The sequence below is a fragment of the Rousettus aegyptiacus genome, unplaced genomic scaffold (genome assembly GCF_014176215.1).
Source record: "Rousettus aegyptiacus isolate mRouAeg1 unplaced genomic scaffold, mRouAeg1.p scaffold_m13_p_11, whole genome shotgun sequence".
Taxonomy (NCBI): domain Eukaryota; kingdom Metazoa; phylum Chordata; class Mammalia; order Chiroptera; family Pteropodidae; genus Rousettus; species Rousettus aegyptiacus.
In genome coordinates, this window is record NW_023416286.1 from 73,691,391 (window position 1) to 73,710,722 (window position 19,332).

General features: G+C 32.4%; 1 protein-coding gene and 1 pseudogene across 3 annotated transcripts in view; both read right to left on the reverse strand.

Moving 5' to 3' along the window:
• Window positions 1-19,332, reverse strand: part of UCHL3 (ubiquitin C-terminal hydrolase L3) — a 40,391-nt gene that overhangs the window by 19,536 nt on the left and 1,523 nt on the right. For all 3 annotated transcript variants that reach the window (XM_036228900.1, XM_016149360.2, XM_016149359.2), the window contains exons 3-6: window positions 10,971-11,099; window positions 7,877-8,033; window positions 7,400-7,485; window positions 5,532-5,579 (exon numbers count right to left, since the gene is read on the reverse strand). In XM_036228900.1, the coding sequence (XP_036084793.1) occupies window positions 5,532-5,579; window positions 7,400-7,485; window positions 7,877-8,033; window positions 10,971-11,099 (420 nt within the window). The remainder of the gene's footprint in view (window positions 1-5,531; window positions 5,580-7,399; window positions 7,486-7,876; window positions 8,034-10,970; window positions 11,100-19,332) is intronic.
• Window positions 11,100-14,891, reverse strand: LOC107513085 (annotated as a pseudogene).

A 19,332-nucleotide genomic window follows, 5' to 3' on the forward strand; every position in this document is an offset into this window, starting at 1 on the left:
TTCACTGCAGATTAATTACAATTTAATTTTCGTGATTTAAATTCTTATCATAAACTTTTACAAAAGGTCTTTGGATGATCGTTAGAAACCAAACATATTATTTCCCTCTATCAAACAGCCAAATATTAAAAACAGAATAAAACAATGGCAAGGTCAATTTTTGAGGCTATCTCGGCTGATGTTAGAGATCCTTGAAGCCACAAACTACATCTTTTTCATCTATGTATATATAGCCCCTAGCACAGTACCTGGGATAGTAACTGCCCAAACAAATTATTTGGTTGATCAAACGAAAGAAAGACAATTTCAAATATGTAACAAGAACCTTAAAAATGTTCATTTCTTTGACTCAAGGTAATTCTACCTAAAAGAAATGATCTTAAAGAACCTAGAATAAGTAAATGTATAACAAAGATATTCAATGAAGTTAGATTTTTAACTTGAAAAACTGAAAGCAATCAAAACATCAAAAGTTAAGGAAATTGGAAAGTAAATTATGGTTCATTCACATGAGAGTATACAGCCATGAAGAATTATTTATGAATAGATTTTAATGAAACAAGAAAATGTTCATGATAAAATATTAAGAAAAAAAATCTCATGAAATTGATTTCAACTGTTCAAAAATGAATTTAAAAAAGGCTCGAAGTAAATAAACGTAAATGCTAAAAGTATTTTGTGTTATATTTTTCATATTGGCATATGTTAAAAAAAAAAACAGTTGTGCTAGTTTTTATTATTTTTCGTTTTTATTACAAACTTATAGGGAAGGTCCTCAGCAGTATGTATAATAAATTTATTGTTTTTATAAAAAGTTAAATAATAAATCATCAGGAGATCTCTATTCATATCTGAGTTGGCTCCTAGATTAATATGGATAAATAGCAAACTTTAGAAATTGTTTTTTAGATAAGTATCTATTAAGTAAAAGAATCTAGAGGCAAATAAAATACCCTTTTGGATTTTTTCCTTGCTTGCACATTTGACTTGCAGATTGCTTCCATTATTATATCACTGATATCTGTTCATAATTTAAAAAGCACATAATTTAATTTCCTCATATCCTCATATTCCTCAATTTCCTCATATTCCATGTTTTATGTATCCATGAAACATGAAAGCAATAACTTTCAGTGTAGATTAATGAAGCGTAAGTAAAGTTGGCTACTGTCCAAATTTCTGAACAATTCTGGTGGGATGGGGAAAATCATACAAGTAAACAATTACTCTATAGCAGCATCCTGCAGCGAATCCTGTATTTTCTACTGTATTTTGGTGGCTCAGCTTTCTGATCTCATTTTGTATACACATCTCTGCATACAATAAGGCTTCTGACTACTCCATTCCCATGAAAATGTTCTGACAGAGAATATCGATGATGTCAGTGATGACTGCCATTGCTATTATACTGTTTGTCATTACTGGCTCCTCTTCCTCTATCCACTGCCTTAACCCCCACATGCCTCAGGGATTTATTGTGATCCGCCACTACTCTCCTTCTGTAGAAATCTCAAAGTTATAACTACTAAACAAATATACAACACTACAGATATCTCGCCAGAGCTTTAGACTCCATAACCAACTCCAATACTACACACATGACCCATAAACTCACCTTAAACTCAATATGCTGAACACTTAACACACACTCCTTGGTGGCTCCATATTATCTATAAAATCCAAGCCACCCCTTGATTTGGCTTCACCCTATTACTTCGGCTTCATCCTCTACCATTTTTTTCAATGCTTAGTAAAATAAAATTACCACCTAATTTTTATCAAAGCCCCACTAAATGCCAGGCACTATTCTAAATATTGTATATGATTAAGTCATTAATCTTCACGGCATTCCTATAAGGTACATGTTATTATCTTCATTTTATGCTAAGGAAAACATCTCACCTAAGTTACTAAGTAGTGGAGTCAGTACACAACCTACATCCTGTGTTCTTTACTTTTATACTATGTAATTTCTCATAAATGCCTATATATGCCAAGCACTGTCCTGGGCTGTCAAGGTGAACGTGACAAAGAAAAAAATGTCCTCATGGGACTCATATCCTAGTAAATAAACAAAATAAACAAAAAGAAAAGGAAAAAAAAACTAATAAATTATTAAAAAGTATCAGGAAGAAAATAGACAGGATTTTATGACAGAAAATTCATAAGGTAATAGTGATAAAAGAAAGTCTCTCAGAAAAATTACTTTTAAGGTAAGATCTAAAGGATGAGAAGGTGCCAAATATGAAAAGAGGGGAGCTATATCCAGAAGAGTATTGGGTTGTTAGAAAGCACAAAGATGGTATTATAGACTGAACTGTATTCTCCCAAAATTCATGTGTGGAAGCCCGAACCCTCAATGTGACTGTACTTGGAGACAGGGTTTTAAAGAGGTAATTAAGGTTAAATGAGGTCATAAGGATGGAGTCCTAATCTCATGGCACTGGTGTACATAGAAGAACAGAGAATTCTCTCTCTCCTCATGTACAAAGACAAAAGGCCACGTGAGGACACCGTAAGAAGGTACTTGTCTACAAGTCAAGAAGAGAGCCCTCACCAGAAACCAACCCCGGTGTCAACTTTATATTTACTTCTAGCCTCTAGACTGGTAAGAAAATAAATTTCTGTTGTTTAAAGTCATCCAGTCTGAGGTTTTTGTTATGGCAGCCAAAGTAAGTAGAAACAAATAGGAAAGACCTAGGTATTTGTAGGAACTGACAAAAACCAATGCGCTAGAATATAGAGAGTAATGGAGATAATATTAACGTCAAAGACTAAGGCCCTTAGACGGTGACAGAAGCGGAAATGAGATGGCTGCAAACACAGCTCCTGCTCCAGGAGTTTTAAGCTGATTGACACTGGATTCGGAAAGGTATGGTTTTTGTTCTCTCAGTGACTGGGAGTCACTAACATATATTGACTAGAATGTAACAATCCATATTCTACCCTGGAATGCACAAAACAGCCCAATACAACAAAGAACTGAACCTTTCACAAAATGTGAATAGTGCCCTATTGAGGAACAATGGCTAATGGATATGTTTTGTTTACTCATTGGAATATGAAAAACCAAGATTTAGGGGATTTTCTTTTTTGTAGTTTTTATATCACTAAGGATAATTCTGAGTGAATTCTGGTGAATTAATAATATGTACTGCATCTATGAGCAAGGAATGGTGTTGGATATTTTGGAGCATGCCCAAATGAATCAGACACCAACCCTGTGTCTAAGAGCCATAGTGAGAAAGACATGATATTACATTTCATCAAATCTAAGGCACCGCTGGTTATGTGTCATTTTATGTACCACTAAGAAGGGAACACAACCAAGTAAATTATAACATCAACTGTAAGACTTATCTTCATTTCAGAGCTGTTAAAATATGAAAACATATGTATCTTAACTAAATTAAAAAGAATATGAAAATAAACGGCTAAAATGTAAATAGTAGGAGTCTCATATGGATGCAGACTGCTATTTCAGCCAAGTCTTGAAAGATGAGTAGAATTTGGAAGAACAGAGGTTGAGAGGACTATCTTTAGAATGAGTAAATTTCAAGAGATAAAGAACAGCAACAGTAAAGTGAGGGATGGCTAGAGAGAAATATTGAAAGAGAAAATACTTTTGATAAATTAGGACAAGAGGGAGGAAAATTTTGAATACAGGTAGGCTAAAGAGGCTGAAATTTATTACATATGCTTGGGGAACTGTTCTCAAATGTTATTTTTCCATCCCAAAACATTTAGGACCATAACATACATAAAAATTATGGCTCACTCTAACAGTGATTCTCAACTATGGGAGATACAAAAGGAGACGAAGTTATTTTTTATGGGTGTACAATTTGAAAAAGCCATCCAGAAAGTCCTAACTTCTACCTCTACCTTACCTTGAGAATCACTGTTTCCTATGCACTAGGGAACTCCTAGAAAAATTTGAGTAGCCAAATGATTTGTGTTAGATTTCAGGAAAGGTAATCCAGCAGAACTGAGTAAAAATGAATGAGTATTAGAATAAAGACTAAAGAGTGAGAAGCTACATAACAAGTTACATAAATTTATATTAGATTAGTGATAGTGGGGAAAATGTATGGTGGAACTACTATAAGAAACAGGAAAAATAAACTCAAGATAATAAACTCAAATAAGAATAAACACATTCTAAAATATCGGTAGTCATTCAGGTGATGTCTAACATGCATCTAAGATTAGAAAAAATGAAGGAGTTTAGGTCTGGAAAAATAGATGTGAACGTTATCTAAAATGAGGTACTAAAGTCTTAATTTAGATAAAACACCAAAAAGGAGGCAAGAGAGGGTGTCACGAAGACAATTTTTAAAAAGTAAACATGTATTAAAGCATTTAATTTCTTTATTATAAATAATTCTTTTCAAATCTCATGTTTATAATCATTATTAATTTTAGCACTACAAATTTACAAATAAGAAAAGCAAAGCATGGTAAAGATTAAGAACATGCTCAGGATTATATAAAACAGTTCCAAAAACAGAGCAATTAATTAATTTCCAATCTGGTGCCACTTAGACACATTGTGTGTATGTGTGTGTGTGTGTGTGTGCACGCACATGTGTAAATGTGTGTGTGGAAATGTCCACATTTCTGAAAGCAGAATCTGAGACAATCAAGACAATGTGATATAATTAAGAAGAATTAATGTATAAATTTCTAAATGGTTTATACACATTCAAAGTTACCCAGTTTGATCTATGAAAAACTGTAGTTACACCATAGTATGAACCTGTTTTTTCCCTGTAAGAAAAATTTTTTGATGATAGGGGGTATGTTTAAGTTCTCTTATTTTTAAATTGGGTATTTTTCAAGTATTTTTAAAGAATAAAGGCATTCACCTTTTTACATGAAAAACTATGATCTTGAGTCACAGATAAGAAAGAAGAAAGTCTATAATTCTCTGGTGTTAACACTTAAATATATTATAAATATACCAAATGACTACAATTCTATTTATTTTGACAAAACTTCCCCAAGGGTGGGAGAGTGAGGTTTGGAGGGAAAGAAGACATGGAAGGAGGGACTGAGGGACACCGAAAGAATGAAAAAAGAGGTGAGAGGAGTGCCAACCTAGCTGAAGAACGAGCTAACAGTAGAGACAATGAAGATCGTCACACTGCCCCAGGACAGATTCACTTAGCAAAGAGAATGATGCAGTTTTTTGCTAGAAGACGAGTGTGGTAAAGACTCTTGAAGATCATAGTTATCTACCTGCACTATCGTGCAGGTATTTTTCTCAAAATACCTGCAAGTCAAAGGAATCTGATAGGGAAGACACTGCAATCTACCTAAATGATCAGACGAACTGAGATGGCCGACATGAAAGTGCATGTTACCAATTTGTCAAAACATGTCCTTGTGCTACTTCGAGACTACTTTTACATGAGCAAATGCCTTCAGAGGACAAAAAAGTCTAAATAATTTTCTAAAACTACATGTCATACAATAACGCTAAGGTTAATTTACACATGGCAAGAAGTGTTTTGAAAAATGTGAAATACCTCGGTTTGACCTTCATGGGCGCTGGTCTCATGAGTAACTCGAATAGCCTGTAATAAGAATACTAATTATAAATAGGAAAAAAATGACTGTATCTTACTTTTTAAACTAAAGCAACAATGCTAAATTTTAACACCTAAAGCCTCATAAGAAACAATAAATTGGAGAAAATTTCGGAAAAGTTTAATACTAAATATTTAGGAATGATTTGAGTAACTAAATGAATTGCTTTATTTTCTCACCCACAAATCTCTGAAGTTAGGAAACTGGATATTGGATTACTTGTAATTTCCAGGTATAAGTAGGACTCATTTAACTTATTTAGCTATTAGAACTTACATTTAACACTTTATTCAACTGAGACTAGAATAAAGCATCTCATAGACAGAGACTGAAGAAGCTTAGCTCATCTGTTTCTCCAGGTTACATGCTCCTCTGCAGCTCTGGCTGGACTTATGCTTAATCATGCAGTTTCAGTCAGCAGTTTAGAAATATGGAGCAAAAAGCATGCATTTATCAGAAGCTAGGGATTTTAGTTTCCTGAACTTAACAAATAATGCTCTCATAATACCCACCATTAGCAAAGATGAAGAGAAATGGGCAAAGTAGTAAATTACAGGTGGAAGTACAACCTTTATGAATGGCAATTTGGCAATAAGAATCAAGGCCTTAAAAACATGCAGTGTTTGATCCAGCAATTTATCTTCTAGAAATTTATATATTTCCATATAATTGTACATAAGAATATATGCAAAGATTTAGCTACTATGGTATACTTGGTAGTATTTTTTAAACAGTGGAAAAAAGGAAAAAATATTAAGTTTATGACAATTTATTGGTTAAATAAAATACACTACAATGGAAAGCTATGCAGCCATTAAATGATGATGTCAAATATATACTTACTGGTATGTAATACGTTTGTGATAAGTTAAGTGAAGAAAGCAAGTCATAAAACAATATTACAGTGTGATCAAATTTTTGTTTTAAAAAATTGCGTATATACATATATACTCCCTATGAAAAATATTAATGGTGGCTACCTTCACTGGTGGGTTGACTTTTAGGTTGTTTATTCTGTTTTTATGTAAAATAAAGATGTTTTATGAGATCTGCAGGTTTTTAAAAGAAAAAAACAATTTAAAATAATCAAAGCACATTAGAATATAAAACATCATAATTAAATCAAAAAATTTATCGGGCATAAACTCTGCATTGTTCTAGCCAAATAATTTGTACACTATACTGCTTCTAATTTCAAAGAATTTACAATCCTCTTAATAATGTTATTAAAAGGTAAAAAACATAATATTGTATGTCAACTATAATTGAAAAATTAACTTAAAAAAGGTAAAGTCTTCAAAAGAGAGGTTTCAAAAATAAGAAAATTTAAATGCCATTCTAAGAAAATTCTATGAAATGGTATAATCATTTAAAACTAGATTATGTGGCCTCTGTCTTTACACATGCAAAAATATGACACTGATAAAAGAGCTAGAGTGTGGACTAATCTACCTTTAACTCTTTGTTTTTTCCACTGGTTTTCAGTCTTCTTCTAAATTCCCAGTGAAAGATACATAGCGTATTGCCAGGTATATATTTATTGTAGGGAAGGAATAGGAAGGAATAGTCAGTCATAAGAGATTTTATAAATCAAACTGCTTTTTTTTCCTCTCATTTAGCTCTGGACGTAGAAAGGAAGTGGCAATTTAAAAATGTTACCTGAAAGGCACAACAGGCTTTTTTTTAATGGATATGACAAAATCCATAATTGTTTAAAATTACATTTCAAGACAAATCCCCAAACAGAATCTTCCATTCCACAAAACTTTGCCCACATATGAGATCAAGAGAGAAAGAAGGTACCGACGTCATAGTTCTCCAGGAATCTGGCTCGTTCTTCAGGGCTCATCGACACAGACTCCTCCAGGAATTTTTTCAAGGTTGATCCAGATTCTGAGAATATTAAAGAAGATAAAATTGAAAGGGCTTGATATCATAAAGAGAATAATATATGAAAACACTAGAAGCATGCTATCTATTTTTCAGGTGAAATCTTTTCACTGGTAAATTAGGAATATAAAGAATATTGGGACAAATTATAGGGCTTAAGTTATTTTTTTGTTTGTTAAATCTCTGTTTATCAACAGTAGAAAAGAATGGAATCATTACTATTTCTTCTAAATACACACACACACACACACACACAAATATCCCATTATAAAATAAAGATGGGAGGGAAATGCTTTATTTAATACTTTGAAAGAAAGAACTAGAGCACCACCTAGTGCTCAGAAAGTTAACTTGCCACTTAGGGGGAGAGAAAACAGCAGTAATGAAAACTTACCAAAGTGCATCTTGTCTTTATTGTTGGCAATAGCATGGATCAGTCCAATTGTTCCACAGGCATTGCTGATCGTTTGCTTCATGAAATATACTGACGATGTAACATCCTGTCCCTGAGATTTTATTTTTTCCTCCTCTTCTGTTCTGAATATTTCATACTATTAAAAAAATAAAGTTAATAGTCTACACACGAAAATAATACATTAAAAAAGATTTGAAAAATTCTAAATATCCATCAATGGAGATTTGGGTAACATGTTATAGCATTCTTAATGGAATACTATAAAGTATTTTTAAAAGAACAAAGATTTACATATTCTGACTTAGGACTTTTACCTATGATTATAGAGTGCTTTTAGGTCAATACACATTAATATAATTCTCATTTAAGTATGTAAAGTATTTACATATATACTGAAAAAAATCTGAAAAGGTATACAAAAACTTAAAAGAGGTTATCTCTGGGATGAGAGATGACTAGGAGATTTTTACTTTCTATATTTTACATTTCTATAGTATTAAATCATACTATAACAAAATTTATACTATATTTATATGGTTATAATATTTAAAAAATATTCACCATTATCTATAATAACTGGTTATAAAAGCGATATGGAATCATGACGAATGTCAAAAGTGTGGGCTCCACATCTGACTGGCTGAGCCCATATCCTGGCTTTGACATTATTAGCTGCGTGATTTTGGCAAGTTATTTACTGTCTCTGTGCCTCATTTGTAAAAAGGGGTTAAAAATAATAAAGAGGTTTTAAAAATGAGTGCAGAGGAGAGGAAGAACAGAAAGATGATTTTATTGTTTTGTCTATTTTTTAAAAAATAATTTTCAGATTCCAATAGAGTAGGGAGTCAGCAAACTACAGTCCACAGGCCAAATCTGGCCCATTGCCTGTTTTCAACAGTAAAATTTCATTTTTGTATTGTCTATGGCTGTTTTCATGCTAGAAGCAAAGATGAACAGCTGTAACAGAGACTGTTAAGTTCTGCAAAGTTCAAAATATTATCTGGCTCTTTACAGAAAAAGTTTGCTGATCCCTGCAATCAAGCAAACAAATAATGTCTAAGAAAACCAAAAGTTAAGAAAATGCTTCTAACAAGAAATGTATCTATGCTTTAAAATAATCTTATGAATGCACTTCTAAATTAAATTTTAAGTAACATTTTCATAAATTCTGAACCATTATTTCATTCATATAAGTTCAATTGATAAAAACTGAAAGATTCAATATAGTAAGGTCTTACACTGATATATTAATATGGTTCTACAGTTGTTTCTTGTTTAATATCAACGTTCCTTGCTAATAAAGCAAAATGAGATTTACCAACTTCACAAGATTTAATGCTTAGAAAAAAATCCTAAAATGATATAGAGCAAGTATAGGAAAAAATAAAAAGTGAAAACCCATGGTCAGGAGGCAACAAAAATATCATAAGTAAATAATTTATAGCCTCTTCATCTATGATTCATTGGATGGTAAGCACTACTATATAAAGCACAAATTTAAAATCTGTAATTGACTATGTAAAGGATAATATGGTATCCATGACACTTCTTTTGTGATTAGTATGCTTAAATCATTTACAACTACATACTCAGTTCCTAAATTAGAACACTTTGTATCTCCTAAAACATCCTTTGAATGACTTTAATGTGTCACTTATGAGCTGAAAATGGGATCTACTAAATTGTACAAGACATGAAAAAGTGGCAGATGCCACTTTTGTAAGTAAGAATTTATATAAGTTATTTACATACTTTAGAATTCTATTCTTTCTAGCAATAGGCACAATAAGCTTTTCAGTACTAATGATCATATTGATAACATGCTTTTTTAAAATACTAATGAGCGACTAAATAAAGATCAAGTCCCACTTATTCTATAAAAAAAAAAAAGGTCATAAAAGTCAACAGTTTGGGAAATTTCCAATTCAGACAATAAATTCACATTTGTATCACACCAACTAAGAAAGCCTAAGCTTTAAGGGTTTTTTTTTTTTTTTTTTTTTTTTTTACTGCTCCTTACAATTGAGGTCCCAGGATAGCTACCTATTGGCTTATAGTAGTCAAAAGAGGTGAAAATAACACTAGACTAAAGGAGTATCAACTTTAGTGTCCTAACGCTTCCTCAATTTCCAGAATAATTACAACCTCACCACTAAAAGTAGAAGTTTCTTGTGGATAATCACAAGAAATTTTTAACTCTAAATTTCTATGAATATTACGGACAGCAAATATGAAGAAATAGCCCTTCTTAAATTAATTTGTTTTGTAGCACCCTTAAGTTGAAGAAATATTTCAATACTTTTTATTTTATCTTAAATTGAAGTTATTTAGTTTTGGTATAAAAAAAGTTATCCAGGAATTTCTAGGACCGAACAGAACTTAATTATTAATTTCCATGAGACTTGGCTCCATTTATCACTGACATGGATGACATGCACATGTCCATACCAAGTCATCAACACCTCGTTTCTCCCACATTTTCCCAAACATTTACGCCTTCGTTTTTCACAAGCACTGTTTTCATCCTATTGTTTCTAAGTTTAAAAATAAAAATTAGAAGGATGTGGTCTCATAAGTTGTATTAAAATGAACTTAAAAGTTCTAGTTCCATGACATCGTTCTAGAAGAAAGCCTGACATATGGTGATTGAAATAGAAATCTAATAATAGCTAAATATAATCCCCAATACATTCTAAATCTGCCAATTAAACTGTACTTAATCTTAGTGATTTCCACCCAGATCAAATCTATTCTGAAAATAGTTAACCCACTTTCTCATATCAAAACACAGCTGAGGTAAAGTAACCATATTTTCTAAAAGAAAACTATCCAAGTTTAAGAAACTAACTCAGGGCTTTATTGTCAATCTATACATCAACAACTAAATATAACTTCTTTAATAAAATTAGATTTTTAAGGTGTCTCCACTGCTCAGATTTCCTTTTTGTCCAAGAAGGTAGTAATTTGTTCTTCAAGAAGAGCATTATTTTTAATCGAACATTAAAAGATTTAATCGAACATTAAAAGAGAACTTTGCATTTACCAGAAACTTTGTATCTTACTTAACAATTACCTTTTCTGTAATAGGGAAGAGAAGCAATACTGCACACACTGGTCTTGGTACCATACTAAGGAGTTCAGGATCCATTCCATACACATCAACAAATTGCCAGTTAGGATGCAGACCTAATTGTTTGAGAAACTGGTGAAAGGAGAGAAAATATATATATAGTGTTAATAGGGAAATAATTAACATGTAAGTACTACGTACCAAAGACATATAAAGGAATGCAAGGTACAAATATTATTGATGCTCAATAAGTACGAAGTAAAGCAAGCAGGTTTCCATAAATAGGGTAGAAATAAATTTATTTATGTCAAGTAACAAACATTTAAAATTTATTACATATTAAGCAAAACTCCTTTTTTCAAAATCCATTACTTTTGGATTAACATAAGCCTTCATCAAACACATACAAATTGGCCTGACTGATATGTCAAACTCATTTCCCGCACTCAATTCTTAATAAGATGCATCTAAGTTCTGGTAAATAAATATTTTAGTAGAAAATCAACACAGTTTATCCTCTTTACCAAAAATTATGCCTGAGGTTTAAAGATAGACAGACAGACAGACAGACATCACAAATTATATCAATGAGCACAGAGTATATAAAGCCAAAAAAGTCCACGTGAACACTAGAGATGGTTTGAAATATGTAAGCTACTGGCTTCCTGACCCCTATTACACAATGAAACATATTCAACTTCATTGTCTTTCTTATATGTGGCAAAATAAGTGTGACAAAATAATAGTGGTTTCTGAAACTCTTATGATTTCATAGGAAAATAAAATGTCAGACTCTATTGCAGAGAAAAAATAAAATACTAATGAGAATGACATCGATTTCACAATAAATTCTTAAATGTCTGTATTGAATGAAGCTGATGATTTTTAAAGTGCACCATCACAAAAGAAGTTTCAATCGAATAGGAGCAACCAAAAATATCATATTAAAAATGCATCATTATACCTTACCTCAAAAATACATTATAGTATCTACTGGTCTAACATTTGAAATTAAAAAATGAAAAGATGCCTTGGTTATTTCTTCCTGAAGAATTGGCACATGTTCTTAGATCATCAGATGAGTTCTTACAAAACCAATCAAAACCACGCCATGCCATGTTACAAAAACAGTGTTATTCATCTCACATACAGGTTCTATAAGACAAGACATTCCTGTTTAATGGGAATATCCCTCCATTCCTCTGCCAATAGAAGAAACTCTGCTCAATGATAACGTAACAGGTCAAAAATAAGGTCCTGGATATGTTTAATAAGAAATCTACTGAATTAAAAAACTTCTCTTGGCAGTACGTGCTCAACATCTATTATGTTCATCAAGTCACATGCTCTTCAATGGTCTGGGCCACAGAAATTGATGGACTCCTCTATACTGTACCTATTCTTCATCTGATTCTTACTCATGATTCCAGACTTCAGTAAAGTTCAATAAAGCACTCCAAACTAGTTCCCTTGCCCTTCACTTTCTCCAAAATTCTTAGTCTATGTTCATCTCAATATTTAGTTCTACTTAGAAACCAAAAATGACCAAAATTGACTGCAAAGTTAAGGAGAACTGTGTCTTATTCATCTTTTTAATCCCATTGCTTAGCCCTGTAGCAGACCAAACCACAGACACTCAAGTTATATTTGCTGAACTGAAATAAAGATTACATCTCTGTTTTAACAGATAATCTAGCCATCTATATGTCAACATATGTTCATTAAGCTATGCTTATAATGAATATTCAATATATATTTTTTATTTGTGCCAAGTAAAAGAGGTAGGAAAGATGTATTTCACCACTAATCTAAAACCAGGTATTTATTTAATCAACTCCGAATACTACCTGCACAGGACTGAGAGCCCTAAAAGGTGTACTGTCAAGGAAAAGTTTCATAAACACTCATAAAGGATTTATGTTAATTTTAATTACCCCCAAAAGCCATATTGTTATAGTTATAAAACAAGATAGTACACACAAAAGAGTAATTTTACATCTCCACCGCAAACTAGAAGTAACAGTTAAACATTTTAGTGAAAAAACAGGACAAAATTGGTAAGTTACTTTGAAGTCAAAAATATAAATTTACTCCATGTCAGCCACAGCTAACAAGTATAAAAAGTACCAAGCTCCAAAGGTAGCATCTGTTGTGAGACATCAAACTGAGGACACAATCAATGACTAAATAGCAGATTAAATTAAATACAAATTGAATAAATTTTAAATGGAATCATACATTTCCTTAATTATTGACTTATATTGGCAATCAAATGACATTACTATAAAGTTTAAACTAGTGTTTATTAACTACATTGGTTGCATCCTCTGACTCTAGATTGTTATGAGTCAGACTCACACAGGAAGTCATCAGATGAATAAAAAGAATAAAAGTACCTATTAATAGTAGCTACCTCTGGGAAGTGGAGAAAGGGTGGCAAAGAAGATCTTCGACTTTTTTTAAATCATGAAGGTGTCCTACTTATCTAAATTTTAAAAACCACCTGTGAGTTTGATGATCATTTATAAAAAAGATTAGAAGGAAATTTTCTAAAATATTAACAGCCGTTAGCTTGGATGGTGTGAACTCAACTTTTTATTTTCCAGTATTTTTAAAAAGTGCTATTGTTATAATAGTTATACGTAGTTTCTAAGTTACAAATCTGCATAATACATGTGTATTTTATTTAAATTTTGAAAACTAGGAAAAAAAACAAAATAAGTCTTAAAACTACACTCCTCCCAAACTCTCTAGACTATTCACAAAGAAAAGTATTCTATATATGTATTTGCAAAGCCAGCTCTCACAATTAGAAGCAATCTTTCTGCATCAAGAAGAATAAAGAGACTTATAAGCCTTAATACCAGTTTCTGGCTTTTCTAAACACTGGGTAATAAAATAACAAAAAAATTCTGACTGATATAGGTCACTAAATTTTCATAGTGCCTCTAAAATTCTGTCCAATCTGGAAAAATAATTGGTAAATTAGAATATGTGCTCCCAAAATGTCTTAGGTCAACTTATCCTTTTCATTCAATGGCCCAATGATAAATTTTCCACTGAATAACGAATATTTTAAACTATTTGTAAATACATTGCAAAAGCATCACGTACTACAACTGGCAAGGCAAATTTTATTATATCCTTCACCAATGAGAAAACCAAGTCTGGAAGTTTATGTTATTTTTCAGGGTCACAGTACCAGAATCCATGTGCAAAGCTCTGAATACTCTGGTACCTATTTTTTTTCCAGCTTCATCTCTCATTGCTTGAAGTATCATTTTTGTACCTTGTTCTCTAGTAAGTAAAGAGCTCAAGATAACATTAGTCCAATTTGTCCAAGTCCTGGTGTGTGGATGAAGAGCAGGAGCCAATTATAACGATGACAGGTGATTGAGAAAAATTGCCAAATTTGTAAACATTTTTCCATTTCTAAATCTTCCTTGAAGAAAATCATATACGGGGGCACAGTCCTCACAGTTGTCCAACAGAGCAACTGTGCCTTCTGGATTGATGTTTTCACCAATAAAGAACTGATAGTTTTTAAACTGGCAAGGATTTTTGTGCTTGATTTGTTCTGCAGCCCTTGTCATAAAAAGGTTTTACTCTTTCTGGTCTTCAAGTTTCCACCTTGATTGATTGCATGCAATCTTTGATGAAGCAGCTTCTTTTGTGAAGCTGTTTTTCTGCAAATAATGGTCCATAACAATATCAATGCCAGTGATTACTGCGCTGTAGGCACCTTCACCCTTCATCCGAGGGCCTTCAGCAGGGGCATTTCCACCAATGAGTGAGTCATCAGTGTTACCTTTGGTCCTACTGACATCTTCCCCTCCACCTCCAGGCACAGTCCATGATCTCCTGGATCTTGTAGATGTCACAGAACATCTCATTATGGCTGATAAGTTCCCTGTAGATGATCATGATGGTGGCTGGAAGGAGACTAAGGTGGGGCTGGCTTAGCAGAATGCAGCTGGAGTGGCGCTGGGGGGTGGGTGGGGGTTGGGGTGGGGTGTTAAAGCCACTTTCTCTTAATGGCCTGCTCAGGGCAGCAATAGATTCTGCCTTGTTACTACTTTATTAGTGTAACCTGAGTTATGACAGAAATTATATTTATTTAGTAATTGCTTGATATTATTACTATTAAAAGTATATTAGTACTAACTGCTAGATGCAGAACTAGGAGAATAGCTTATACTTCAATGAGAAAAGTTTTTAAAGCCTGGAAACTAGAAAATGAATCGTAATAGAAATTTAGTTGAAAAGGTAAACAGAAATGAAATAACATAAGTACGGAAAGGAGAAATATAAAAACATTTTATGTGGGGATTAAGAAAAACAGGGATTTTACTGCAGGCTCAGTATGGACTGATACACAATTGTCAACAAAAGTGATGCAATGTAGGTCTGATTTAAAAGAAGTATTAGTGGGTCAGACTAATGTAATAACCCACTTATTCAACACAGATCATTCACAGAAGATTATGGTATCAGCTCTGGGAAGCATATTTTATGAAGGACAAGATAAAAGCAAGCACAAAGGAAGATGAGGAGGAACGATAAGGTTTTAGAAGACATCACAAATGGAGTATCTGGGCATGTTCAAACACTAGTTAAATTATAATTATCCTATCCCGAAATATTCTTAGTAATATCATGGAAGAACAATTAGATTTACTCTGTATAGTTTCAAAGGGAGGAGAGATGGGCAACTGGAGTAAGTTGCAGGAAAGCGATTTTTTTTTTCTTGTAGTAGTAGAAATGGAGAGAATGGCCAGATTTGGAATAGAATTTGAAAGAAAAGACTACAAGAGTTTCAGATCAATTGGATCTGAGGAGTTAAGGTAAAAGACGAATATTTTTAAAAGCTAATGCTCACAGAGTGCATACTTTGTTATAGACATTGTTCTATTACTTTACATGTAGTAATTTATTTTACCTTTATAACGATTTTACAAGATGAGGAAGAGATAGTAAAAAACTGAGGTACAAAGAGTTGGTAACCCCTCATAGTCTCAGAGCAGAGATACAAGCCCTAGAAATCAAATCAATATGGTATATCCTCTCTAAAGTAGCATAGTTGTAAAGAAGAATCAATAACATTGACTTGGGCATTGGTTAAATGGCACCAGCCTTGGAAGACTGGGGAAGAAATGCATTTGGAGAAGAGATGAGAGGATGTAAATCCAGATTTCTTTTTCAGCCATGTTAAGTTTGAGGTATTTCTAAGACATCCAAACAGAAATATCAAAGAAGTAGTGGAATACACATTTCCAATTTGGTGGAGAAGTCAGGGCTCAGAGAAACATGGGATCAAATATATGACAACTGATAGTATTAATGTTATACAACAGAAAACTCTTGGGAGAGAATGCACATAAAAAGGATTAGCAGTCAAGGACAAAGCTCTGAGGAACTCCTAGCAAAGGTGAATCAAGGAAGCAGTCAGAGATAAAGGTAAAAAACCAGAATTATCACAGGAGCTAAGAAAAGATAATGTTTCAAGGAGGGGTGGGCTACCCTACCAAACGTTGCTTAGAGGTCAAGAAATATAGTGACAAAGTGACAAATGAATCTGGCAAAGTGGTGACTAGTAAACTTGACAAAAGTTGTTATTATGAGATGGTAAGGATAAAAGCAAACTAAATAGACGTGAATACAAAAAAAAAAAAATGGAGATGAGAAAGTAGCAACAGCTCCTATGGACAATTCTTTGTGAAAAATTTACAAAGAAGAGAAATAGATATGAGACAGTAGCTTGAAGAGGACAAGGTAACGGGGTGGTTTTCCTAAGATGGGATTCACTAATAGACAATTTTTGTATGTTTATTTCAGTAATCCAGAAGATGATCTCTAATTCTTTTACCAACTCTAAGCATCTAAGCTAAATACAATAGTTATGTTATAGTAAATTTATTTCCCTTTGGACATTATAATGCTAGAAAATATTTTGTCCCATCGATAAAATCACAATTAAGGATATATCTAGGGGACTTCCATTAACAAAAATTATTGGTTCTAAAACACAACAATATTTAAAATATACACAATATGGCTATGCTGTACTCAAATCACAAAGCATAATCAGAATGAAAATCTAGTGCAGTCATAAAAAGAAATGCTATGATTGCCCATGTCACAGACTGTACTTTTTTTAAAGTTATAATTCTTGATGCTTAATTGTCAGCTATAAGCCATTACTCCTTTAAATGTATTTATAAATAAAAGAGCTTAAAATTTTTAAATAAATTTTTTTCTATCACTTAACTGATTTTATTCTAGGTAAGTCCTACCTGTAGCGTGACAAAATATCCTTAAAAGCGATTGGCAGGATAGTAAGCAACAAAAGAAATCATTGCTTGACACATCTTTTGAGACACACAGTTACTAGCTACTGTCTAACAGTTAATAACGATCTGCATGTAGTAGACACGCATTGATCATTCTTACACAAAGTAGGCATCATTAGAGCAAAAACAGTATTTGCTCAAACTAAATGTACAATAACACATGCGACTACCAAATGGTGACATTGTGAAATCAAGTTAAGTAAAAGGCCTACTACTATTTCATTAACTTGAGGAAATAAGAGAAGGTGGAGATGGATACTGTTGCTGGGGTTTATCTGTGGCTTAATTTTATTAATTACCCAAATTCTAAGTCAGTTAATTAAATTTCTATTCATTTTCTAGTCTCAGTTCTGCCACTGACAGAGAATAAAGAAACCACAAAAATTTTGGTTAAGAATAATCACTTCATAGGTTTTGCTCATTCACTTCTTTTAGAAATTATTTTTAAATAAACTGAATCATAACAAAGCATGCCATAAATAGTATACAATCATACACTAAAAACATCTCTCTGTTCATGTCACCTCAGAATGACCTCCTGCCACCATCCAATCTGTCATTTTCCCTGATGGTCTCCATCACAGTACCCTGTTAATTTTTTTCACTGCACATGTAACAATTGCTAGTTATCTGTTTGCTTGCTTGTTTATTATCTATCTTTTCCCATGGGACTGAGAAGCAGAAAAGCATGAATGTGTTAATCACCAAAATCTAGTATTAAAAAAGATGCCTCCAAATATTATTTAATTAATGTGAATTAAGTGAATGGTCTTTATAGTTCAAAAAAGTACCTAGGAACAAGGTCCAAAAATAGCTGAATCACAGAATGTTTTCAATAATATAAACTTATATCTTATTAAAACAAATAATATCTAAAAGCAATTTTGTTCTTTAGTCTGTTCATAAAGGTAATTACAATGACTGACTTTTGAATGGTAAACCAGTTTCACAATACTGGAATAAACTTGGTCATAATATGTTATCCTTTTTATATATTGCTGCATTCTCTTTGCTATTATTTTGTTGAGGATTTTTACATCTGTGTTCAAGAGAGATATTGGTCTTCGGTTTTTGTTATTATAGTTTGTCTGGTAATGCTGGCCATAAAAAGAGTTGCGAAGTGTCCCCCCTTCTTCTATGTTTATGTAGAAATGATATTATTTCTCCCTTAAATGATTATCTCAAAGATGCAGAAAAATCATCTGAGAAAATTCAACATTGATAAATGATAAAAAATCTCATCAGACTAGGATAAGAAGGGAACTTCTTAGGCTGATAAAAAGCATCTATTAAAACCCTAAAACTAACATCTCTAGTGATGAAAATCAAATGTTTCCCCTGAACATTTGGAACAAGTCATCTCCCTCCTAGTCGATGTTGTATTGAAGGTCCTAACCAGTGCAATAAGAAAAAGAAATAAAAGACATACAGATTTAAAAGGGAGAAATAAAATTCTATTCAGAGAATGACTGTCTATATAGAAAATCCCAAGCCATTAGAATAGGTGAATTTAGCAAGGCAGCAGGATACAAAGTCAACATGTAAAAAAATGGTATTTCTATACATAGCAATGAACAATTAAAAATTAAAATTTCAAAACAGTATCTTTTATAATATCGCCAAAAAAATCACTAAACACTTAGGTATAAATTTAACAAAATATGTGCAAGATCTACAAGGTGAAACTATGAAAACACTGTTGAAATAAATCAAAGTCAATGATGAGATGTACCATCTTCATGGATTTCAAGATTCAATATTGTTAAGATGCTTATTTTCTTCAAAATGCTATCAATTTAGGCACACACTTACCATCAAAATCACAATAGAACTTTTTGTAGAAATCACCAAGCTTATTTAAAAGTTATATAGAAAGGCAGCATAACTAAAATAGCCTAAACAATTTTGAAAAATAAAAACTAAGTTGAGGATACATCCTATTTAATTTCAAAACTTACTATAAAAATACAGTAGAAACAATAGACACACAGATCAATGCAACTGAACACTTCAGT